The sequence below is a fragment of the Rhinoderma darwinii genome, chromosome 8, assembly GCF_050947455.1.
Source record: "Rhinoderma darwinii isolate aRhiDar2 chromosome 8, aRhiDar2.hap1, whole genome shotgun sequence".
NCBI classification, from domain to species: domain Eukaryota; kingdom Metazoa; phylum Chordata; class Amphibia; order Anura; family Rhinodermatidae; genus Rhinoderma; species Rhinoderma darwinii.
In genome coordinates, this window is record NC_134694.1 from 26,071,814 (window position 1) to 26,099,362 (window position 27,549).

At 41.1% G+C, this 27,549-nt stretch overlaps 1 protein-coding gene across 5 annotated transcripts in view; it reads left to right on the forward strand.

The window, feature by feature from the left end:
* Window positions 1-27,549, forward strand: part of STRBP (spermatid perinuclear RNA binding protein) — a 145,686-nt gene that overhangs the window by 80,147 nt on the left and 37,990 nt on the right. For 4 of the 5 annotated variants that reach the window (XM_075835520.1, XM_075835517.1, XM_075835518.1 and 1 more), the window contains 5 exons: window positions 10,106-10,200; window positions 10,793-10,888; window positions 11,065-11,176; window positions 14,658-14,755; window positions 26,979-27,090. In XM_075835520.1, the coding sequence (XP_075691635.1) occupies window positions 10,106-10,200; window positions 10,793-10,888; window positions 11,065-11,176; window positions 14,658-14,755; window positions 26,979-27,090 (513 nt within the window). The remainder of the gene's footprint in view (window positions 1-10,105; window positions 10,201-10,792; window positions 10,889-11,064; window positions 11,177-14,657; window positions 14,756-26,978; window positions 27,091-27,549) is intronic. The other variant, XM_075835521.1, reaches the window with a different exon arrangement.

Sequence of the window (27,549 nt, forward strand, 5' to 3'; positions counted from 1 at the left end):
CCCACCTGGGCAAGATGGACTCCCTGTCGCTCCTCCCATCTTTCTAGCCCCACTCTCTCTACTTTCTGTCCTTCCCACAAACATCAGCTATACAGTGTCAAATGTTGGTCAGTTAAAAAAAAGTCATTGGGAACATCTGGCAAGAATCCTAGTCAATTAAAGGAGTTAATTGTTTACATTCGATCATTCTTCAAATGGAATGTATTGATGTTATAGACATTACTAGGGGAATGCAGATACTACCAAAAAATGCAAGGGTCGCTTCTGCGGGCTGATCATTTCATAGATGTCTACTGCTCACAGTATAAGCTGTAATTCATTTCTTCAGTTTATGGAACGCACCGCAATAGATGCTGTAAAGGGGGTTTCCAGAAATAGATCTTTTTTTAAATTGGATATATAAATCCAGTGCCTGCTGCAAATTTGATCACCAACCAAGATTTTCTGTTTCCCCAAAAAATTATTACGTGCGAGTGACGTCATGTCACTATCATCCGATGGCTCTGGTCAATGCAGTCACATGACTTCTGGTCGTGTTGTCATTTAGAGCACACTTGGCTATATTGTTTACATGAATGTGAGTCAGTGCTTAGGTGTTTAAGAACCATAATACTGGTTAGTGACAACCTCCTTTGGAGCTCCAATGATAGCCATATTAGATGTCACTTAGCTTTCTAAAATGATAAAGCAGGTCTGTCCAATGTCTCACGATGCTGTCCAAATATAGGGAGTATCTGAGCTCAGGGATATATACCGTAGCTGTTTAAACGCTGCCAGGACTTATAGAGGAAGCCTGTGAGTCCTGCTTTCCCCCCACCCACACACAATGATTGGCAGCTATTCATAAAATAAACCTAGGAAGAGCTACCAATGAGTGATGTGTGAGCGGGGGAAGCAGGACTCACAGGCTTTCTTTATAAGTCCTGACCTTTACACAGCTTATAACATGAAAATACTTAAACAACCCATAGAAAAACTATTCCAGAATTTGGCATATCTCCCACTATTTTATGCTGCCCTTAGATAGGGGAACATAGAAGACCTGACAGAGCCACTTTCTTATCCAGTGATATATCCCCTTATTGCTGCGTAATGATTCATTCACCGTGGGAGCGATGGGGCAGCCATATTGGTTGTCACCGCAGAATTAGATATAACAAACAGGCAGCTGCTTAGGATTTTTAACCACTTAATAGAAGAGCACCTTTCGGACTTATATTGTCATGTGAATTTTTGATTTTAGGTGGAAATGATGCTTACGCTGTTTATCAGAATCTTGCATCCAGAGTATTCTGTACATAGGTGTCCCAAAGATATCTAGCTGTTGTAATATTTTACACTGTCAATTATAGATCCAAAGCCCTCCTTTACTTCCGTGATCATTCATTGTATCTGTATTCCCTTATATTATATAACTACTCAATTCACACATCCATCATGATATGGGAATAACTGACCAATATTTCCTGAGGTATGGTTTTTGACTATGCTAATCTATATCCTAACAACACCGAGCAGCGTAGGTGCAGTGGACCTGTCCTGTGTGTATTTCATGCAGTCAGAATGACGCTTGTGTCTTCATGGGCTGACCTCATTTTTATATCATTCTACTGGTGTTCGCTCTGTTATGTAATGGGACCTTCCTGCACGTCTTCTGTTGTACTTGGGACATGGCGTATCAATACTACCCATGGACAAGGCAACGGAACAAGGCTAGCGTTTATATAATTTGTTGCAATACATAGACTAAGGGATGAGTTTATTCATCAAAAATAATACATAAGCCAATGGAGATTATACATATACAGTAGTATGGGGGCATGCGGCTTTGTATTCTTTTCGGGTGACTTTAGAATACAGTACTGCTAACATTAGTACATTACGTAATTGCTTATTGTGTCATTACGCAATTCTGATGGGTGGTTCAGGCTTACCTTTTTTAGAATGGGATAATAATTATACTACATCATTAGCTTAGTTTGATCATTGCTGGTTCAGTCATTTTAACAGATTTAAAGTGAATGTCCACCCTCAAACCCTTTAAAAAAAGGCTAAATTGGTTCAAAATTCTAGGCGGATTTATTTCTTTATATATCTTGATCGTGCTTGGAGCTCTGTTTTCCTGATACAGAACTCCAAATCTAGATTTAAAGGGACTCTGTCACCAGTTTCTCAATTCCCTATCTCCTAACTAATCTAATAGGCGCTTTGCTGCTGATCACTACAGTGTGGTTTGTTTTAAAAAATGTTTATAATTTGCAAAGTTATGAGCATTCTTCTAAATATGTAAATGAGCCTTTATTAGACAAGTGGGAGGTAACAGCAGCGATTCTCCTGAGGTGGAGCCGCCTGACAGCCTCGGACGCTGTCCTATCAGCCTCAAGCCGCTTCACATAGTGTGAGACTAAAGCTGAAGGGAAGGGGGATCACTTCAAACAGCCATATTTCGGGCTGTGGACCACCTAGAACAGCGGTGCATTATGAAAGAGGAGATTCTAATCTTTCATATGAGACCAGGATCGTAGTTCTAGCTGTGACACAACCGGAGGTATCACCAGTTGAAAACCCAGTCTGGAATGGAAGCTGTATACTATATGATCACACTGAGTTGCTGGGCAGGGAAGAGGAGAAGCTGTATGCTGATTGGACAGTGTCCTACAGAAAACATTACACCGCCCAGAGTGAAAAGAGTGGCTATTGGAGCCACGTTCGCATATTAGATTAGTTAAGATAGGGTTTTGATAAACTGGTAACAGAGTTCCTTTAAACATAACATTCTGACTGCCTGCAGCGACCACTAGAGGGAGCTTTCTGCATACTGTTAAAGTGTAGCTAAACGTTTGACAAACTTCTGACATGTCATAGTGACATGTCAGAAGTTTGGATTGGTGGGGGTCCGAGCACTGAGACACCCACCAATCGCTAGAACGAAGCAGCAGAAGCGTTCGTGTGAGTGCTCAGCGCTTCGTGTCTGTTTGGCTTTTTCCGGAAAGCCGATGTATCGGAGTACGGGCTCATAGACTTTCTATTGAGTCCGTACACCGATACATTTATTTCTGGAAAAAGCTGAACAGACACGAAGCAGCTGAGCACTCAGACGAGCGCTGCAGCTGCTTCGTTCTAGCGATTAGTGGGGGTCCCCGTGTTCGGAGCCCCACCAGTTCAAACTTCTGACATGTCACTATGACAGGTCAGAAGTTTGTCAAACGTTTAGCTACAATTTAAACATTATACCCAATAATAATGCAGCATGCACTAAGCTCCCTCTAGTGGTGGCTGCAGGCAGTCTGAATGTTATGTTTTACATGTATGTCTATGCAGGGGATTTGGAGTTCTCTAACAGAAATGTAATTACTATAAAGATATATTAAGAAAACAATCTGCAAAGAATTTTGAACCTAAAATGAAATTTGTTAAAAGGTGGAGATTTACTTTACTGCTTTGTTATTCGACTGTTTAATCAAGATGGGTTCATACATAGACTAACATGGATTGATCTTTTTTCCTAAAAGGCGGTAGACCATCATATTCTGCTTTAACACATTCAGGCTATGTGCAATTGGTCCCTGATCATAAGAGCTGATGATCAAAAATTGAAGCCTCTGAACAAGTGTGGGCCTCGCTTTCTAGCAGAGCATGAAGACACTTCATTCTAATGATGTTAATGTACAAGACAGTCTGATGCAAGTCTGTTTTCTTCTTGCCCTCACCCCATGATCCTTTCATCTGTACTTTTGGATAGGATTCTGCGCACAGGTGCTGACTGGCTGCACAAAAATGCTGTGCTAGAGGGTAATAAATGAAATCCATCTGAGAATTGATGTCCCAATGTGCACTGGGAGGTAGAGCATCATAAGTGCCATAGTGATTGTAGTAGTGTGAGGCCTCATTCAGCCGGCAGTATTCTGGTCAGCGTTTTGCATCGGTATTTGGAAGCCAAAACCAGGAGTTGTAACCCATGGACTGAGAAAAAGAATAATGGAAAGATTGGTACTTCTGCTGTGTTTGGATCCACTCCTGGTTTAGGTTTACAAATACCGACCAAAACATTGCCATGTGAATGAGGCCTTATTAGGTAACCGGGAACATCCTGTCAAACATCTTTAGCTTGGATTTTACAAGACATTGTACCGGTTACACGATCACTTCAATGGGTCAGTTTGTTATTGCTTAATGGAGGTTTTGAGATTTGTTCTGTAAATCTCAGATTCCTTGTTGCTTAGCAGATAGTGGCGTACCTGCCATTGAGACAGACCTCGGCTTTTCTATAGGGCTTAGTAGGTGCAAATACCCAATGCTGTGCTTTTAAGGCTGGTAGATTTTATGGACCCTTCATACACCCCATAATTGCAGTTTTTAAAGAAAGTAGGGGCCTGGTCAATCAAGGATACTCTCCAAATTGCAAGATAGCAAGTATTAGGCGCTGTTCACATCACATTTTGTGTTTTAACTTTTTGCATGTATGTCTGGAAAGCTCCCGACGTAGACGCTAAACGTGTCCATAGGTCTCCATTGCCCGAAAGAGTCCAAAACGGTGTCCTTTTGGCCCTTGTCTGGCCGGTATATGTCCGTATACTGGTGAGAAAAGGTATGGAATATCGTAGTTTACTACACTATTTGTTCCCATGGAGTTTAGTGTAAGAGAAAACAAAACGTATACAGTAAACTTAAACTGTTCGGCATCCATCACCGTCTACGTTTAATGTATACGTCGGGAGCTTTTACCAGCATACATGTCAAACATAGACCAAATAATGTGATGTGAACATAGCCTTAACAGTATTTTACCTGGTTCTTCTAATGCTGCAGAACACAGCATAGACAGTGACACCGAGGCTTGTCAGAAACTCTACACGTTCATTTCTAGAACCCCGGCACATGTAATAGGCTTTTCTAATGAGTGTTAAACAAGCTTTAAATGCTTGAAATTAACATTTGCGTGCGGAAGGCTTAACTATAGCGTGCACAGACTGCCCAGAGATCACAGTAGTAATTTGTAATGAGTAATAATTAATGTGTTATCGGCCCTGCCAATGCCATTTAGGAAGAAGGGAACATATGCAAATCACGTGCTCATTATTATTCAGATCTCTTCGAGTCTAGGCTGGGAATTCACACCCAATCTGTAAAAGTGCCGTTCAGCCCAGAAGCTTGTGGCATTGTCATGTTTATAATGCAACTGCTATCTAGGCGAAGACTGTATCTTCACCCCTGCAATCTCCAATATGAGCAGGTATGTGCACAGTCCCAGCAATCTCTGGCATATGTTCGCTCTGCTACTCCCAGTGCCTGTCTAGATCTTCAAACCATTGTCCCACTGACTGGTCTTCCAGCCCAAAGGACGTTCCTGGTTTTCTGGAGATCAGCACGTTTTTGCAGCCTTTCAGTCTGTGATTTCAGTTCTTCATAACCACTCATTTACTGTAGTTTCTTTCCAATTTATATGTGAACTTGAAGCAGATGTTCACATTGAAATGAAACGGCTAAATCCATGTGCTTTGCGAGCTATGCCTGGGATCTCCAGTTTAAAGGTGCAGTTCTTCCTTCTATGTTTTATATAAAATACAAAAGAAAAACACAAAGCGCACAATAGTACATGAACCAGTCACTTGTCAGGTGAAAGATAACCGGGTTATGCTCACCTTGCGGAGTTATTTACTTACTACTTACTGTTTCTCTGATTGAGTAAAATAACTACCTAAGGTGGCGCCAGAGGGAGAATCCATTTTTCTATCCATTTCTTTTTCCTTCTATGTTTGACTTTCAGTTTTCTGTTTTTTATTTCCTGACCAGCCCTGTTCCGGGAGCAGTGGGTATCTAGTAACTGGTCCACTGATCAGACCTTTATGTCATGTCTGACTGACATGCCATAAGGGTCAGTTCACACGTTGGGTGAATACTGCCGTTTTTCCGCAACTGAATTCGTTGTGGAAAATCCGCAGCAGATACAGTAGCAGCAAAGTGGATGAGATGAAACAAATCTCATCCACACGCTGCGTAAATACTGAGCGGAAAAAACACTCGGAAATTGACCTGCGGTGCAGAATTTTATTCCACAGCCTGTCAATTGTATTTGCGTAAACGCTGCTTATTTGTTGCGGGTTTTCCCCATTGAATTCAATGGGGAGGTAAATCCTGCCACAAATAGCAGTTTCTGCGGCGGGGTCGCAGCGATTCTGCTGCAAAAAACGCAACTCCGAGAAAAAAAAAATCTCATACCTATCTAGAAGTCTGTGTTCCTCCCTTCAGCGACGTGGGACGTTTCATCCCATGTGACCGCTGTAGCCAATCACAGGCTGTAGCGGAGTTCACATGGGATAAAACCTCATCCCAGGAGGCCGGCGTGGATGATGCTACATCCCATGTAACCGCTGCTATAGCCTGTGATTGGCTGCAGCGGTCACATGGGATGAAACGTCATCCCAGGAGGCCAGCCTGCAGTTTTCCGCAGCGGACATTCCTGGTGAAAAACGGCATCAGTTTGGTGTGGTTTTTCGCCCGGAATTACCTGCGGGTCACAGGGCGGATGCGCTGCGTGCTTTTACGCAGCGTATCCGCCCTGTATGAACTCCGCCTATTAGTCATTTTTCGGAGCTTCCCATTTAACACTTTACATTTTGAAATTCTAAACGTCATCATTTTTGTTTTCCAGGCATCATACTACTTAAGCCACGATCACACATGCAGTTATGATACCGTTTTTGGTGCAGTTTCTGGCTCAGCTTTCTTTCCTTTCGGATCCACGTCTGATTTTTTTTTTTAAAAAAGGACCCAAATACTGCAACAAAACTGCATGTGTGAGTAAGGCCTTAGAAAAACAACAACTAGTATTTCTAATGTATTCAATTTGAAATAAAATTATGGCTACCATCAGTTTTACATGCATCATAGTGCACCATAATTCCAACACTATTAGTAGTTGTGTTTATAAGGCTCTGTTCACATTAATGGGATCCGACGGGCTTTCCGGTATTTTCGACTGCAAGAATTGCGCGGTCTGCAGCACTATTATTGCCGTCTAAAACACTCGATAGATCCCATTAAAGTCAAATGGAAGGAATTTATTAATCACTGTAGGATAGTTTTCTGGTGTAGAAAAGGTGCAAAAGCCTGCCGCTCGCGGCACGTTACCAAAAAGTGTGTGGGGCTTAGGGAAAGGAGTGGGGCCTTCCACAGCCGTACACATTTACTATATTTTACATCCAAAACTGGCGGGAATTATAGCGGAAATCTACGCCTGCTCTTATTTGGCATAGATTTCTCACTGGCATACAGACAGTTTTTAAGAGCGGTGCGCCTCTTAATAAATTAGGCGCATCTAACTCTAACCTATCATGATTTTAGACTGGCATATGAAACTCCAGTCTAAGTTGATCTACCTCAATAAGTTCTGCCAGGATTCGCCAATACCCGTTTAAAAACAGATCCATCATAGCTGTCGTTTCTCCATATCATCTATAATTCTCTTTCTTTAAGTTACTCCATTAGATGGAGACATCTTCATCATTTAAACCACAAAGCATTTCAATTTCTGTCCTTTTCATTGGGGTATTAAATTATTTTAGCAGATGGCATGCATGGCCATAGATCCTTTAGCTGCATCTCTCTGTGATAGATTGTTCATGTCTTGCTGCACTGCTGTGTGTCTTATCCGTGGACTGCACCTTTAAACCTTTGCCAATATCCCTGAAGGCGGCCGAGAGTATCTAATCTGAGGTTTTGAACATGTTCGCAAGAAACAATGCAATGCAAACATCTGCTGTGGAGTTCGTCAGGACGGAAAATATGTCTGTAGCACTTCTGACGCTGGGCAAACGGATGTGAACAGTAACGCACGAGCCTGATCAAGATAAACCGCAAATCCCCCTTTCTAAACAATGCAATATTAATGGATTGAATCCTATAGCATTTGATCATTTTTAGAAGGCAGGATTTCATTTTGATGTCTTCGCCATCAACCTGTGAGCTTCATTAGCACGGCATAATATCGGAATTCACAGATGCCACTAATCATGTCTCTAAAGATTAAACGATCTGACGTTTTCCCCAGATAGAGACTAAAATAAATGCATCAAATCCTAGTCTACTTTTATGTCTACGCACATAAGGGGGCACGCGAAGCTGGTACCGCTATTTACGGCGTACTTATGCCATTTTATAGCATGTCACACCATACAGTACATGTGCTCTAGTGCGTGAAGCTTCCTTTATCTGTTAAGATTTGATTAGAAACATATACGCGTTGTCAGATCTATTCTGTTTTTAAAAACTCAAAATTAATTTCAGATTATGATTGTGTCTCAGATCACCTAAACTCATAATAAATCGAAAAATAGATGTATAAAAATGCATTACTTTTTTTACATTGAATCCGAGAATGACAGGGATGCCCAGCAAGTATCGAGCATGTCCTATTATTTAGAATAGTGCATGATACTTGCTGGTCAACGGTTGGTTGCCTCCGCAACTGTCCAGCCCGGCGGGCAGCAGTGACTCTCAAAGTCCCTAATGTAGTACATTGAAGGGCGAAGTGTCGTTCAAGAATTGGGGAAAAAACAGCAAAGAATAATTTCTGGTTCTCTTCCTACAAGAGGGAAGATTTCACTTCAGTGATACGGATGTAAGAACTCCTGAGATTCGTGTCTATTGTGACTCTCCAGTCAGAAGAGGCACGTTCACACGTACTGTTTATTTAAAAAGAAATTTGCAGGTGGTTGCTGTGGTATTTTACAAGTGTCACATTGTGGTGAATGAAATTTTTAAGAATCTCATTCATACAGTGCAGTTTTCAGGGAATGCCGGGTAATAGAACTTCATGTTTTTTGCATAGGTGTGTTTCTGGGAACATTTCCGTAAAATAACTTTTGGAAGAAGTTTTTAAAGTTTTGTCTTTTTCCCCGGGTCTTCGGGCATGAATTTGTGCCTAAAACATAAACCACTTGCATTTGGTATGTCTTTTTGCCATGGTTGTCCTAATGCAGTGGTGGTGCCCTGTGCACCACTACATGTGAACATACCTAGTGGTCCATTTCCCAACAACCAAATCTTACCTGCAATTTTACGATGCAGAGATGATGTTTTTTCACCATTGCGTGAAGCCCTTATCATCTGCACTGTGGGGCATTATGAAGTGTCTGTTATCTGTATAAATGAATGCACCCTCTGCTGGCTCCTGGAGCCGGAGTATTTCTTTACGCAGAACATTTTACAGATCCAGTTTTACGCTCTGCAAAATTTTAGGGTGTCCTGCAACGGACATGAAACCCCCTCCCCCATAGATGTCTGGGTGGCAAATTGATCCTAGTGTTAGTTTTATCTGATCTCATGTTAGTTTTATATGTTTGCTAGTTTTAAACTTCTGCCCATTTCTAAAATAAAAATAAGACTCTGTACAAGTCCATATTGTATAAATCTGCCGGTAGCCGGAGAATCCCATCAACATAACCTGCATTAAGGCCTTACATTTCCTCCAGCTTTAATGACTGCTCACATTATGATGGACAAAACATCTTGATGAAAACACTGCTCATAAAATATTGGTGGATCTAATGGCTTTACGCCGGCAATATTTACCATTCAGATTTATAGCTTTCATTTTAACCTTGCTGTGGGGAATAAAACTGTATTAAATGATATTAATGTGCTGTGGACATAGTTATGGTTTTTCATAAAGACCTTTTTCTGATATTCTCACCGTCTTACCCAGTTAGTTCACTAATAATTTTCACACATCTCCCAATAAAATTCAGAAATGAACACTTGGGAACAGATTAGAAATAAATTGTGACCATGGCTGTTGCAGGAAAAGTCAAGAAGTGCTATTTGCCTATTTTCGCGGCCTGAAACATGTTGTGCATTTTTAATAAGATCCCAGATGGTACATAGCTGTTATCGATTTGTAAACTGGAAGTGAATGCCTCCTTTGCTTTGTGTTGCACATTACTACTTGAATGGCCTTTGGATAATATAACCGCCGTGCACTTTGTGAACCATTCAGTTTCTCTGGGAGTCTTATTAGCTTGTTCAGATGCTGCCATACTCTTCCTGTGACAGAATCCCCTTGGTCAAATTGTATCTGTCTTTTTTTTTTATCCCATCTTATCAGTAGAAAATGTTGCGATGAAAGATCCTCCGGACTTATTGGACAGGCAGAAATGCCTGAACGCCTTGGCGTCTCTGCGACATGCCAAATGGTTTCAGGTTGGCTATTTGTTCTTACCTTATTGTTATTGTAGCCTTATGAGGTTTTCATTGAATTTCCTTATGACCTCATGAATTCATGCACTGTAATCCATTGTAATAGATCAAAGTAAATATAGAATTATATACTACTTAGAAGTCATGCTTGCTAAGCAGCAGTGCCATTTTGTGGCCCGCTGGAAAACGCTTACTGTTCACCAGTTTATTTGGTGTCCGTTCTATCGACGACACACAACTGGAAACCTTCTTTTTTTTTTCCCAATCTGAATTGTGCACATGTGAATCTCACTAAGTGGACCCCTGCCCAGCTCACGGGTGGCACTGTTGCTGTCCAGATGTGTTTAGATTCAGTAGTGCTAGCTAACACGTCATTATCATGAGGCTACAAAAGCAATCTTTACATGAAGCTTTTCAGTTCTATTTAAAGCCTGACCTTTCTAAACATGGATGTTTTGTCATTCTGTAATTTTCTTTGCATGAATTTAATCATCTACTATTAAGTAATCACATTAAAGAATCTGTCCGAGGCCTTTGTAGGTTGGGGTAAAGAGTGAAAACAGCAGCAGAACTGGAACCATTTTGTCTATTCCAGGCAAGAGCAAACGGATTAAAATCTTGTGTAATTGTACTTCGCATTCTACGTGATTTGTGCAACAGAGTCCCCACCTGGGCGCGGCTGAAAGGATGGGTGAGTGTCTCTTGAGGTATGGGGTGGGATCTAATAGGCTTTAATTGTTGCCCTATTGTTAATAGTCCTATGCATCCTGATCTTTTACAATGCTGTAGACACACTATATTTGTTTCCAATTAATATTACTGTCATTATGGTCTGATCTTTGTATTTGAACCATTTGTATCTCCCAGCCACTCGAAATCATATGTGAAAAAGCAATCGGAACGTGTAACAGACCCCTGGGCGCTGGGGAAGCATTGCGGAGAGTCATGGAATGCTTAGCATCTGGCATCATTTTGCCTGGTAAGATTATGAAAACTACAGACTGATGAGAGTTCATTAGGATGTCAATTTACCACAACACACTAGAACATCGCTTACACCTTTTTTTTTATTTCAAAAGTTTTGAAATTCTGTTTTGATAAATTTCTAAAAGGGGTTGTCCAGTAAAATAAAATTGGCCATCAATATCTGTTCGGGAGCCCGGGGGGCTGTTTGACTCTCGGCACCCCTGCTGATCAGTTGTTTGAATGGGTCACCGCGCTGCTTCCCCTTCATTTCTTACACAGCTCCATACTGTACAACGCCAACACACAACACTCTGCTGTGTGTTTGCGTTGTACAATCTGGGACTGCCACCAAGTCAAAGAACAAGTTCTTCTCTCCTGTCTCCAGCTGCTTTTTACTTCCCAGGATTTCATGTATCCCAACAGTTGGACTCTGCTCATTTACAGTATTGTGGCCGAATTGATATATGATCAAATGTGTTCACCAGAAAATCATCAGCATAAAATAGATTTGGTTGTCAAGCCGCAGTCTCATGGACCATGACTGCATTGGGGGGGGGGGGCTGTGTTTTACTCATAAAAGCTTATACGGGAACATAGCGTACGTAGAAATCAGTGTCCACAATTCCTTCGATCTATACATTGCTGTATGGACATAGGGGAATTTTTGAACAGCGTTACGCCACTTCTGCGACCTTTAAAAAGTTTCACATTTTGACGCACTACATATTTGCAACTTTTTACTTCCTTCACTACTCATAGCGTGTGCCTCTTATTAAATTTGGCACATTTTACTCCAGCGAAGTCTGGATTAAGACTGGCGTATGAAATGCCAGTCTAAGATCTTGTGTAGGAAAGGGGCTAGGGTGCAGATTTACGAAGACCAGGAACCATACATTTACAGATTAAAAACATATTTAGTGCTGGGTTAAATGAGCATCATTTGTTAAAATTTTAAAACCCAATTTAAATGGCGATTTCGGCATTTGAAGCCGGAAGGAGATAGTGCAAGATAAACTATGTTTAAAGGGGGTTTTCTGGTTTAGAAAGTTCATGTTTAAATACCTTTTATAAAGAGCTTCTGAATTAATAGAAGTGGGTACCTGTTCAGGTACACTCATTACTTTGCCACGCTCTGTTCTTACGAAGTCTGTTCACATTTACGCTTTTTTGTCTTCATTTAATGTACTATATATGCCAGGAAAAGCTCCTGACGTATACATTAAAGATAGCCCATGGCAACCGTGATGCATAGGCTATGATGTCATGAGCTTTTCTTTTTTGGAAATTCTTTTTTTATTGAAATACGAAAAGAGCACAAATGGAAAAATATGGAGCAACAAGGATCAGTGTCAGTTGCATGAACAACAGAAGACCGTAACATACAGGTTAAAGAAAGGCATTGGAACAATGTTATCCAAATTCATTACAATCATATTATACAGTCAACTGTGAATGTAAAGTTACGATCCAAATCACTGCGCCTAATCTCATGCAAAATGAAGTTAAGGACATATAAAACACATTGTGCGGTATAGCTACTTACGTATACCTGCCAGACAAAGGCCAGAAGGACAACAGGGCCTAAGAAGCGCGTCTCTTGCTCCTGGAGGAAATGCCATGTTTATGCATTGCACAGATAGTCCATTGATTTCAATAAGAACTGTGTAATGCTTTATTTCCCCTGTAGTGGTGCTGCAGGGAAATGTAAGACTCTGCCTGATTCCCCTTAAAGAGGCTCTGTCACCAGATTATCAAATCCCTATCTCCTATTGCATGTGATCGGCGCTGCAATGTAGATAACAGCAAAGTTTTTTGTTTTTATTAAAAACGATAATTTTTGCCCAAGTTATGAGCAATTTTATATTTATGCAAATGAGCTTGCATAATCCATTTACCTCAGATGTGGTTTCATATTTTGCAAATCCATCATCAGATCTCAGCCCCGTGGATTGTCTGTGAGTCTGTGAGGCCAAGTCCTATAAGGGGAAAATGAAAAATACCCAACATGACCCACATTACAGCGGTCACCCAGCTTTTCTAGGGTCCTGAAGAGCAAATCTACTTGGTTATATAGTGATGCTATACATGGCAATTTTTAAATGTCGAGTGGCCATTCAGAGTTGTGGAGAGCCCCGTGGGAGCTGAGATGGCAGCCATATTTGTTGTACCTGTATTCTCTTATTGAAGTCACTCAGAGTAGTAGAGAGCTCTTTAAATCAGGACGTCAATGCCCCCTGTAAGTGAAATCCTTAATTTCAGAACGGGGCTGACGGGAAGGTGGCAGCATATGTTAAGGGGGTTTTGAGGTTTCCAAAAACATGACTGCTTTCATTCAGAAACAGCGCCTCTCCTGTGCATTGGTGGTGTCTGGTATTGCAGCTTAGTCACACTGAGATGATCACCTGACATGGACAGGAGCTGCGCTGTGTTTAGTCCTCAATCGGCTCGCATGATCTTTCTTTAATAGAATCGGGGTAGAGTACCCCCGTAGAGTACTCCCTATTAGTCGGACATATACTCTATAAAGCATTTATAATATATCCTAGATTAGGGGAAGGCAACCTTCGCTACTCCATCAGTTGTAATACTACAACTCCCGACGACCAGGTTGAAGGACCTGTGGGTGACGTCACGCTGTCTGCTGTGAAAGAAGCTGGGTGGGAACAATGAGAAGTGTATGATGCTGATTTGCCAGCGTCATACACTTCTATTCACAACGCCCAGTTGGTAAAAACACAATACACGCCCAGTTGGTAAAAACACAATACACGCCCAGTTGGAAATAAGAGAAAACACGCCCAGTTGTCCATTGAAAAGCTCATTTGCATAAATATAAAATTGCTCATAACTTGGCCAAAAATGATCGTTTTAAAAAAAAACAAAAAACTTTGCTGTTATCTACATTGCAGCGCCGATCACATGCAATAGGAGATAGGGATTTGATAATCTGGTGACAGAGCCTCTTTAAAGCTGATCGCTGAGGGTCCAGTTAGTAGGACACCTTGTGATCTGCGTATTGACAGGGAACCCTTCTAAAAAGAATAAAAGAGATAGTACAAATGGACTACCTCGTTAAAGCCCAATATATTTGAGTGAAAACACTTTGAGTTACTACTTTGCAATTCCCCAAAAAAATAGCACACAAATTATGTTGAATTTTCAAATTTTAGGTTTTTGTCTTGTGCATGCTTCTGTTTTTTAGAGCTGTACTATGAAAATATTACCAGTTTCGGCTAGATTCACACATCGCATATTTGTTGGAGATTTTAATGCAGATTTTTGAGCTAATGTCAAAAGTGGTTTCAAAAGGAATAGGAAATATAAAGGAAGTATACTTGTCCTTCCTCCTGGATCCATTTCTTGATATGGTCTTAAAATTTTGCCCCAAATTCTGTAACAAATACGCGATGTGTGAATCCAGCCTTAATTGCAGTTAGTAATTGTAATACTTTTAAAAGACACTGCGCTCATTATATTGCATGTCTGTAATGCAGGAGGGCCAGGTTTACATGATCCATGTGAAAGAGAACCCACAGATGCCTTGGCCTACATGACCATCAAAGAGAGAGAGGAGATCACACAAAGTGCACAGGTAACCAAATGCATGTGACACCTTTTATTTATATATTATTGTTGTTTCGATAGCACCATGCCGTTTTGGATGTACGTTGTAGTCGCCAAATTCTAGTGTCCTATGTCAGAGGTGTGCGGGATGGGGTGAATTGAAGGTGATATGTGAATTAGAAGTTTTATCTGCATTTCACTAAACCGGTGTCTGCCGTTTATTTCCTCTCCAAACATGTCACATTTGTGCTCCCGGTATTTTTGGCAATTCAATTCTTTTAAATGTAAAGTTGATTTGTTACAGGTTTCTTATAACCCATGGTCAGTAAGAATCCAGTGTATTTATCCTGTAGATTAACTTTTATAGAACTGTATCATGCAGTGTAAATGTATCCTGGTGTGAGTGTTTTTAATACTATGTGTAGATGGTCTCTACTTTTTAGTGTCTCTACTTTTTGACTCTATTAAATAAATAGTGAGCATAATAGTCTAAAGACATTGTTGATCAGACCGTTCTTAACCCCTTCCCGCTGCAGCCACTTTTGGACTTCCTGACGGAGCCCCAGTTTTCAAATCTGTTGTCACTTTATGTGGTAATAACTTTGGAACGCGTTTTACCTATCCGAGCTTTTCTGAGCATGTTTTCTTGTGACATATTGTACTTTGTCAGAGGTAAAATTTGGTCCATACATTCAGCATTTATTTTGTCAAAATACCAAAGTTTAGAGAAAATTTTCATTTTCTAAATTTAAATGTATCTGCTTGTAAGACCGTTATACCACACAAAATAGTTACGAATTAACATTTACCATAAGTCTCCTTTACGTTGGCATTGTTTTTCAACATCCTTTTATATTTATAGGACTCAACAAGGCTTATAAGTTTAGCAGAAGTTTCTCCCGTTTTCAAGAAAATTTCAAAAGCCAATTATTTTTTTAGGGACCAGTACAGTCCTGAAGTGGCTTTGGGGGCCTATATGTTAGAAACACCCATAAATCACTCCATTTTAAAAACTGCACCCCTCAAAGTACTCAAAGCTTTTACTTTTACCCTTTAGGCGTTTCACAGAAATTAAAGCAAAGTAAAGGTGAAATTTACAAATTTCATTTTTTTGGGCAGAAATTCTATTTTAATCCGTTTTTTTTTTCTGTAACACAGAAGGTTTTACCAGAGAAACATAAATCAATTTTTAGAAATATCCCACATGTGGCCCTAGTGTGCTAATAGACGTGCTAATAGACTTAAACACAGAACTCCGAAGCAAAGTAGCACCTAGTGGATTTTGGGGCATTTTTTTTCTTAGATTATATTTTAGGCACCGTGTCAGGTTTGGAGAGGTCTTGTGATGCCAAAACAGTGGAAACCCTCCCAAAAAAGACCCCATTTTGGAAACTACACCCCACAAGGAATTCATCTAGGGGTGTAGTGAGCATTTTGACCAAACAGGTGTTTCATAGATTTTATTAGAATTTTGACGTAAACATTTTTTTTATTTTTTATTCCTATAAGATGTCGTTTTAGCTAAAAACAAAAAACACAACTATTTTCACAAGGAAAAAGCCCCCCCCAACATTTGTAAAGAAAATTTGCTCCAGAGTATGGAAATACCCCATATGTGGTAATAAACTGCTGTCTGGGCACACAGCATGGCTCAGAAGGGAAGGCGCGCCAATTGGTGTTTGGAGCACAGATTTTGCAGGATTGGTTTCTTGACACCATGTCACATTTGTAAAACCCCTAAGGTACCAGTACAGTGGAAACTCCCCAAAAGTGACTCCATTTAGGAAACTACACACCTTGGGAAATTAATCTAGGGGTGTAGTGATTACAACTTTTCTTTCACTTTTTTTTTTTTAGTCCCACTAGGGGACATTAAGGTCCAACTGTCTGATTGCTGTTCTAATACATTGCACTTCCTATGTAGTGCAATGCATTAGAACTGTCAGTATTTCACTGACGGCAAGCCGATTAAGGATCCGCCTCCGTGCAGGGCCTAATCCGCTATTGTAATTAGCAGACCAGGAGGCCATTGTTAGGCTTCCTGTTGCCCTAGCAGCCGCCCCCCAAACAGCGGACATCCGCCGCTGATGACACAGACTCAGCTTTTGAGCCTGCGTCCTCTTCTTTTTGCCTCCGGAAACCTTTTAGGCCCCACCTCCTGGCGGGGCCTAGGAGGCTTCGGCACTTGGCAGACCGGGAGGCCAGTGTTAGGCCTCCGGTTGCCATTTCAGCCATCGGCGCCCCCGTGATTGCGTCACGTGGGTGCTGATTGGCTTCAAACCCCTTAAATGCAACGGACACTTTTGACTGCTGCTTTTAACGGGTTAATAGCGGGGATCGCAGCTAGCTCCCGCGGCTGATTGCACGAGCTACGCTTCTGAGCCCGTGCCATCCATTTGTCGTAAGTATACGACAAATTGCGGGAATCACTAGCTTTCCATGACGTCGGGAAGGCGTTAATAATAATGCCATTCACTTTTTCTAATAAACAATTAGCAATATAATGAATTTCCCATTTCTTGATGAACATTATGTAAGGGCATCGTACTCCATTTAACTCTAATCCCACACTGGCGTGAGTAGTTTCTGCACCATACAGTTACACATACCAATTATGTATAGTTTATTTGTTTTATATATTTTTATTAATAATAAAGGACTGATAAGGGAAAAGGGGGGATTTTTACTTTTATTACTTTTAAATCTTTTATTTTCTTATTTTTACACATCTTTTTTTTATTTATTTTTTTACTTTATTACTTTGTCCCACTAGGGGACTTGAGGGCAGGAGGCCCTGATCGCTATTCTAATACACTGCACTACATGCGTAGTGCAGTGTATCAGAGCTGTCAGCTACTCACTGACAGCAAGCATAGTGGGTCCTGACTTAGTCAGGACCCACTAGGCTTCCGTAGATGGCATAGCCGGACGCCATTGTTTGGTGTCCGGTTGCCATAGTCACCATCGCCGGCCACTATCGTGTAGCAGGCCGGCGATGGCAGCTTAACCCCTAAAAAGCCGTGATCGCTATTGAACGCGGCTTTTCAGGGGTTAATCAGCGGGGACACATCGATCGGTCCCCGCTGTGGGAGCTGTGACAGCTGCTGTACGAGGCAGCAGCTGTCACAGCTCCTGTATGTGTCGGGAGGACGGCCGAAATGGCCGTTACTCCCGTGATGTACTATTCCGTCATGGAGCGCGAACAGGGCGGTTTCCATGACTGAATAGTACGTCACTGAGCGTTAAGGGGTTAAGGCACAGACTAGGCTGCGCTCTTAAGGAGTTAAAGTGGTAGTCTGGCGCAATTTATATCATATCGCCAGCATTACTGTACAATAAGGCGCTATTGAAAGCCAGACTTAATTAAAAGTGATTGATCATTAAGTGCTATTTCACCCAAATTCATATGTTTTCTTCATATATGAAGATTAAAATGGTTTGAGCACTCCACAGGGCACCATTGCCATTTTGTTTTGGGAATTGGTGACAGACCCTGTGTGAATGTCATGATCTGTTGTACCCCAACATTTTTGCTACACAACACAGGCATTCTAGATCACTTGGACTGCGTTGTTAATACTACTGTATACATTTAATAGGAGAAAAAAAAATTTGGGTGAAGTTTGCAGGATTCACTTTATTTATGGTTTTTATGGTCACGGTTTTATTCCAACAACAAAATGCTGTCAGCAGTTCTCCAGAATAAAAAGAATTTGATGGTGTTGAGAAAGTATTAAACTATTACTGGAACCTTTGCTCTGCTCTTACCAATCTTTCATTAGTGCAACTGCGAAACTCAATGAGACAGATCTAGTGTCATTCTCATCTGCTCCCAATCGGGTGGCGGGGGTGTTTGGACAGCGATTAAAGGAGCGTATGCAGGATACGGTTAAGGATTGAGTGATACAAAATACCTGAAACCATTTGTCATCCAGGAATTTTGTAGCTAGCATCGAACATTCAAATTCTACACGAGAAATCATTCACTTTACAAGAGAGAGACCATCTGTAGAGGAGTACGAAATTACATGAACATCACAGGACTACTCCGTTCTGAAGTTTGTTTTCATTCCCCCGTATTTTACGTCTTTTTGGTTTTCAAAAGCTTCCAGTGCTGAGAAAACAACTGTGTCAATCCTGGGTGAGATCTTTGGCTTCATTTCAGTGTCATTGGAAATGAGCCAGCGAGTCAGCAGAGGACAACTATTAATGGGACTAGGATGTCAGAACTCCCATATAGCACAATCTTATTGCATAATAATTCTTACATGGAAATGTTCCTGTTGTAACACGACGGTTTTCATTCTAAACCTATTCAGTGAGACTAGATATATGGTATTGATTGTACTTGTAATTGTATTGACGATGACTACTCTAGAATACCCTACGATGTTGAAAGTAGAATGCAGTTCAATATTAAAGGGGTTTTCCTACCAGGAACATTTATTACATACCCACAGGATATGTCATAAATGTCAGATAGATGCGGGTCCCACCTCTGGGACCTGCACCTATCTCTAGAATGGGGCCTCCTAAGCCCCGTTCTGCCGCTCTGTGTTGCAGCTGAACCAGGTGAATTCCGACCATAAAGAAGGAAACCGCTGAGCTACGCTGTTTCCGTAAGTCCCATAGAACTGAATAGTAGCTACGGAAACACAGTAACTCGCATGCTACGTTGTTTCCGTAACTGCCATTGACTACTATGGGACTTATGGAAACCGCGGAGCTCAGCGCGTTACTCTGCTTTTGTAACTCCCGACCATAAAGTCAGGAAGTGGCCGGAGGCAGAGAAAGCAGAAGAAGGTAAAACGGCGTTTAGGGGGTCCCGTTCTAGAGATAAGTGCGGGTCCCAGAGTTGAGACCCACATTTATCTGATATTTATGACGTATCCTGTGGAGTGAGGCCTCCAGAGTAGGACATTAGAAGAGGTGGTTTAACAAGAATAGTAGAAAATCTTTATGCAATGGACAGATACTACTTTTATGGGAAAAGGATACATCTTTGAGATTTCAGAATGTGCTATGAAAGTCTCTAAGGGATTTTCCCCCGAACAACACTTATCTGATCGTGGGGGGCCCCATCTCGGGGACTCCCCCTAGAACAGGGGTCATGTGTCCCCCGTTTGAATGGAGCAGCGGTCTCGTCCGCTGCCGCTCTTATAAACTCTATAGGAAAGTACTCTGCTATCTAAGTCAGGCCCATGGAGTTCAATAAAGCGTTGTTCGTGGGAAAACCTCTTTAACCCCTTAATACCGCAGGCATTTTAAACCTTAAAGGGGTCATCCACTTTTTATTTTTTCTATAAAATTATTTACAGAATAGGAAATCATACAGGTTTCTAATATACATGTATTTAAAATTCTGCTCCCATAACTTTCTTATATCAGTGCAGTTGTCTGTCTAAAAATAAAAAAATGGTATAGCCCACAGATTAGTCCACAGAGATGCATCCACAGGATAACTGAAGGGACAATAGATGGCGGCAGTCACGTGACCCACATTGTGACCCCTGGCAGTCAGGTAACACTGTCCAGGTATATAACAGGTGAATAATAGATTATTGAGGAGCAGAAATGATAAAGTATTTCTACCTACAGCAACATCTCCTCATCATGTCTGCCGGTGTCTGCGAGGAGCGGCTCTTACATTCTTCTCCCTGCCTCCTCTCATCACCTAGGGACAGGCAGCCATTTTATAAATCATCCATAGACCGTAAATACAGGCACAGTGAACCAATTGTTTATCGTTATTCCGTTACTCCTATTCACATAGCCCATGTTACCCCAATGTTTTTCCATCGTTGCATTCAAAGAGCTATACTTTTTTTCTTTTTCTGTCTACATAGCTGTATAGCCGCCTTTTTTTTTTTTTTTTTTTTTTTTTTTTTTTTTGGAGAAGTATTTTTTAATAGCATTATTTTGGTGTCACATATAATATATTGATTACATTTGATTAACTTTTTTTGGGGGGTAATGAAAAACCCACCAGAAATTTCTTAAATTAGCACCGTTTACCGTGTGGTATAAATAACATAATAACTTTATTCAGCGGGTTGTTACGATTGCGGCAATACCAAGTTTGTAAAATCTTTTTATGTTTTATTACTTTTACACAGTGAAGTTTTTTTTATTTTCAAGATCATTTGTTTTTGTGTCAACATATTTTAAGAGCCATAACTTTTTTATTTTTCTGTTGACATAGCTGTATGAGGGCTTTTTTGTTTTGCGGGACGGCTTTTAGTTTATATTGGTACCATTTTAGAGTGCATACGACTTTTTGATAACCTTTTTATCAATTTTTTCGGAGGCAGAATGAACAGAAAACAGCAATTCTGGCATTTTTTTTAATTTAATTTACATTTTTTTTTTACATGGTTCACTATACAGGTTAAATCAAGTAATCGTTTTATAGTTGGGATCGTTACGGACGCAGCCATATCATATATATGTAACTTTGTTACAGGTTTATTTTTGTTTTGTCTTTCATAGTAAAAGCCTTTTGTAAGGGGAAAAAAATTTTGGTTTTAATATTTTTTTATTTAGGATTTATTATTAACTTTTTATTAAACCTTTTTTTTAAATGTTTTTTTTTTTTAGTCCCGCTAGGGGACTTCACTATGCGAATATTTGATCGCTTTCATAATACACTGCAATACTTCAGTAGTGTAAAACAGGCATTCACTAAAGGCAGATCTGGGGGCCTTTGTTAGGCCCCTGGCTGCCATACAAACCATCGGCACACCCGCGATCGTGGGTGTGCCAATGGGGTGAGAGAGGCAACCCCCTCCCTTAGTTGCGGTGCTCGCTATGGACCACCGCATCTAAGGGGTTAAACAGGCGGGCTATGCTGATGTCGATCCTACCCGCTAGAGCAGGTCTGCTCTAAGCCCTCATCTACCTACGGTAGCTGAGAGCAGGGAGCTTTTACTCCTCCCAGCGATGCTGCTTTATTTTGATGAAGCCCATTAGTGACTGCCGTAAAAACACCTATGGGCAATCACTAGCTGGTTAAGGACAAGTTTGTGTAAGGGAACTTAACGTCTCTAAGCACTAAACTTTTATTAATACATTAAAGGAGCCATCTGGTTTAGAAAACCCATTTTGAAATACCATATTAGGAAATTCTCAGTCATTAGAGGGGGTTCCCTGATTAGAGCCCTCTTTTGTTACCCAGTGCGGAAAACAGCTAGAAAAAGGCCTATCTTGCTCTGGAGGACCTGTTAATAAATGGACAGCATATTGATATCAATGGGAACTGTGCAATACTTAAAGGGGTTGTCCAGTCATAAGAAATAGATGGCCCATCCTCAAGATAGGCCATCAATGTCTCATTAGTCGGGGGTCACTTCAATGGGAGAAGGCTGTAATACTGTGAACCGCCGCTACAAGTGTGTCGACGATTTAACAGTGTGAGCAATAAAGGAAATTAAGGGGAAGCTACACTGCAGCCCCTTCAAAACAGCTGATTCACGGGGGTGCTGGGAGTCGGACCCTGACCAATGAGATATTGATGGCCTATCCTGCGGATAGGCCATCAATTTCTTAGGACTGGACAACCCCTTTAATTTCCTCTATGGTGGCGCTACAGGGGATTTGAACACTTTCTGCCAGGTTCTCTCACAGGTTACATTTGATGCCTTCTGACAAAAAGGAATTGTCCAAAGCAGACAACCTATTAAATATTTGGGAATTGCTAGTTGTGCCAATCCATAGTAATTTATTTAAATTGGCTCAAACGTATAGCATGGTGTTAAAGGTTTTGTCTCAGGTAGACAACCCCTTGAAGCTGCATTCTAGCTAATCAAGAAGGATAGCAAGCAAGGGAAGTACAGTACTCTCTTCTACGACTGTGACATGTCCTAGTAGGGCCTTTGGAAAGGGGCTGAGACAAACCCTTTAATTCAAAATAGGTGATGTGTGAAACCATTTTCAAGAAGCAGCTGCAGCACATATTTTATTGTATACAGATACATGTATTGTTTAAGCTCTTCATGACAGCCATACGGCTCTATATGTTCCAACTGCCGATGCCCCGTGCAGTTGTCAAGTATATAGACGTTGGCAGCCTGGAACAGGGTTTGAGTGCAGTGCTGCTTTCATTGTAAGCAGGACTGCGCTCTCATGTCTTCCGGGTTGATGTCAATTGCCATATATGGAGTTGGGGAGGATTTTTTCCTCTAATGAGGCAATCAGAATAAATCCCTGAATCAACAACCCATCTCCGGAATCTAGTACTCCTAACTTGTAATATTATATTTTAATCATCAAGGCCTTTCTTGAACTTGTTTAAAGAATCAATCATTACAACATCCTGTGGCAGAGAGTTCCATAATCTCACTGCTCTCACAGTAAAGAATCAACCATCACAACATCCTGTGGCAGAGAGTTCCATAATCTCCCTGCTCTCACAGTAAAGAATCAACCATCACAACATCCTTTGGCAGAGAGTTCCATAATCTCACTGCTCTCACAGTAAAGAATCAACCATCACAACATCCTGTGGCAGAGAGTTCCATAGTCTCACCGCTCTCACAGTAAAGAATCAACCATCACAACATCCTGTGGCAGAGAATTCCATAATCTCACTGCTCTCACAGTAAAGAATCCCCATATGTGATGGTGGTGAAACCTTTTTTCCTCTAGACATAGAGGATGACCCCTTTTCATTGTTACAGGCCTAGGTGTAAAAAGATCATTAGAAAGATCTCTGTACTGTCCAATTATATATTTGTACGTTGTAATTACATCGCCCCTAAGACAACTTTTTTTCTAAACTGAATAGCCCCAAGTTTGATCACCTTTCTAGGTACTATCCACCCAGTCCCTTAATTAACCTTGGTCGCCCTTCTTTGCACCCGTTCTAGTTTAGCCATGTCGTCCTTATACACAGGTGCCCAAAATTGTACACAATATTCCATGTGTCGTCTCACTAGTGATTTGTATAGAGGCAAAACTATGTTCTTGTCATGAGTATCTATGCCTCTCTTGATGCATTCCATGATTTTATTTGCCTTGGCAGCAGCTGCCTGGCACTGGCTGCTAAAGGTAAATGTACTGTACACCAATATCCCCAAGTCTTTTTCAGTAGTAGTTTTTAATGCATAATTGTAACATTTGTTTCCTCGACCTTACATTTATCCACAATAAACTTAATTTGCCTCTGCTCTCGCCTCCAGCTTCCTTAAATCCCTCTGTGTTAATTACTTTACAGAGCTTAGTATTATCTGCAAATTATACTCTGTAAACCCTCTACAACGTCATTAATAAACTTATTAAAAAGAAGAGGGTCCATTACTGACCCCTGTGGAATCCCACTGGTAACTGTAACCCACTCTGAGGATGTACCATTAATAACTGCCTTCTGTTTTCTATCACTGAGCCAGTTGTTGACCCAGTTACACATATTTTCATCACCCCCCCCCCCCCCCCCCCCAAGTCCCAGCATTTATTTTATTTACCAACCTTTTATGCGGCACAATATGAAACGCCTTTGATACACCACATAAGCTCCCTCTAGAAGCGATTCCCTGGCTAGAGCCCTCTGGCCAGGGATTCCGCTCCTAGAGAGAACCCCCGAAGTCTCTCCATTCCCCCTGTTGATATCTACAACCCCCTCTGTAGATAGTGTCACTCCTCCTGAAGATAGCACTCCCCCACCCTTCCTGTAGATAGCACCACTTAATCTCCCTCTTGAAGCGGAATCCCTGGTCAGAGCACTCTAGCCGGGGATTCCGCCCCTAGAGGGAGCCCCTGACGTCTCTCCATCCCCCCATATATGGACAGAGTCACCAGGAGCTCCCTCTAGTGGCGGAATCCCTGGCTAGAGCGCTCTGACCGTGGATTTCCCCTCCTAGAGGGAGCTTAGGTGGTGCAACCTATAGGGGGGATGGTGCGATCTACAGTGGGGTGGCACTATCTACATGGGAACTGTGGCACTACCTACAGGGGATACTGGCGCTATATACATGGGCACTGTGTGTGGAAATATGTGGACGCGATCTACATTGGGAACTGCGGCACTATGTGGGCACTGTGGCACTATATGGATGTAGCCATCTTTATCTTGACTCTGATAACCTGCTGCAGCGTGATATCACACAACAAATGCCTTTGAAAAGTCATTGAAAAAGTCAAGATAAGGGATCTAGCCACTGTTTATTTAATGCTTTAAAAGTCAAGATAAAGACGGCTACATCTGTATATGGGCACTAGTACTATCTACAGTGGTATTGCGGCACTATCTACATGGGCACTGTGCTGTTTTCAGGGGGTTGGGACAAAAAAAACAACTACTAAATCATCCTTTTTTTTTTTCTTTTTTTTTTTTAACGGCAATGAAATACGGATGGCAAATGGCGGTTATAAAACGTTCAGATGGACGAGAAAGGGTTTCAAATTGAGACGCACTGGTGCAAAACAGCCATGAAAAACTGACAGTTGATCCATTTTTGACTGCCCTTTTTTTAATGTTGTGTGAATATAGCCTTATAGCCCTCTACATTCTCGCCACGATCCAGGGTGACAGAGAGAAGACTAATTGTTACAGAGCTGCAACAGGAACAGTGTGTGTGTATTACAAAAGTGTTTGTTTTTTTCACATTTTTAGTAATTTGCTCATAATAAAAATTAAAAACATGGAATTAATTACAGTAATCCTAGAAAATAAAAGCCTCAAAAATCTTGTAAAGATAATATCGCTTAAAGAAGTGCATATCAAAAATGGAAAATTTGACCTGGACACAGGCATCAGTGACACTTGGTCATGAAGGGGTTAAATAGGACCTGGCAGCTCTCAAGAACTCGTCTGTTTTCGTAAATACTTGTATTCACATAAAATAATTCTGGAGCAACTTTTGTTAGACGTCTGCATTGTGCCGTTCCTCTGTTATTTCTCCTACAAATTTATAAATTGACAACTGGGTGTTACTATTCCTCTTGTCAAAAGGGTGTGCCCCTGTACAGTCTCACTTTGTCTGCACTGATTGGACAGTGTGTCAGTGTAGGAACACACCCCCAACTGGTAAGTTTCTCAATTTATTCATACATTTCTAGGAGGAATAACAGAGGAACAGTACAAGGTAGGTCTAAGAAAAGCTGCTCCAGAATTTACATTTTATTGGGAATACAAATATTTACTAAAACAAAGAGGAGATTCCAGCTGTCCTCACATGTCTAAGTATTCTCCTATTTCTGACGCAGTTAAGTAAACAAAGTTCCTGGTGGTATAATGCATTTTTAGAATTAATACTTTGGTCTTCGTTGAATACTTTTCATGAACCTGGCTGGACTGTTTGAAATAGGTTGTTACCCCTCACCCATTTTTACAACCTTAGGCCCCATGCACATGACTGTAAAATCGTCCTTAATTGCGGACCGTAATTACGGATTCATTCATTTCTATGGCTGACTGACACCTTCCGTACCGTAGAAACCCTCCGTAAAAAATAGGAACATGTTTTTTTATTTTACTGACCGTGCTCCCATACTTTATAATGGGAGTATGGCCCGTAAATGCGGATAACTGTCCGCGGCCGGCTCGCCCGTAATTACGGACCGTGATTACGGGCACGGTCGTATTCACATCTGTAGCCATCCGTAATTCCGGAAGCACCCATAGACTTCTATGGGGAGTCCGTGACGTAATTACGGACAAAAAATGGACATGTTCTATCATTTCTACGGCACGGACACCCATCCTTAAAAATATGGAAAGGTATCCATAGCCCATAGAAACGAATGGGTCCGTAGTTACGGATGAAAAATACGGTCGTATTATGGATCCGTGTTGTACAAATCCTTAATACAGCGCCTAGTGAAGTGTATGGGGGTCCATACTGTATCTCTGTCTCTCCGATTTCATATGGGGGCACACAGAGGGATTTTCTCATGGATTCATACAGAGTTTGAACTAATGCAGTATTATGGGGGTATTATCCCCTAGAGGCGTTGCTCCTAGGGAAGAATATGGTGCAACATGGGGCCATTTATACAATGGCTTTGAATGCAGTATATTGTGCAGGCAGCCATATCAGACTATTGAGGGCTTATTGTAGTGTTGTTCAGGAATATTACCGGCAGAAACAGAATTGAATACCGCCATGATCACTACTTTCATAGATCTTTCCAGTTCAGAGAGCCCTCTGATCAGTTTAGATATTTGTCATTGATATTAGTAGCTTTTTCCAAACCTTACATTTTATAAACTTTGTTCATTATGTTCTCAAGTGGAAACTTTGTCTCCTCTATTACAGCATGCACTGCGTTTATTAGCTTTTGGACAAATATACAAAGTCTTGCAGATGGACCCTCTGCCATCTAATAAGCCCTTCCAGAAATATTCTTGGTCAAGCACAGACAGGGAAGGTAAGGTGTCCATAATATGATTTCATAATGTAAGACCAAAATCTCTTCCAAAGCTCTCCCCTAATCAAACATGGCGATAGGGTGAATCATGGTTATACACTGGGGATAATAATTATTTCGTGTTTACCATGTAAATTAACTTTATTTAATTGGATTAAAAAGTATCGCTCCTTTATGTGTTCTGTGGCTGGATGCGGCCGCATGTAAATATGGCAGCCGCCACTCCAATAGATCGAACGCAGCTTCTGTTCACCGCCAGATTTATTACCATTACAACAAAGTCACGTGGCCGCTGTCAGGATGTACAATGTATGGGGAGAGGAGGGGGAGGTAAAGTACGATCTGAGCCATTACCAGTCCTAGGAGACCTAAAGGAGCAATCATTTTTAATACGAATAAATTAGAACGTTAATTTGTATTAACATGGCCAATACTAAAGAAAATTATATAAGCCTGGCC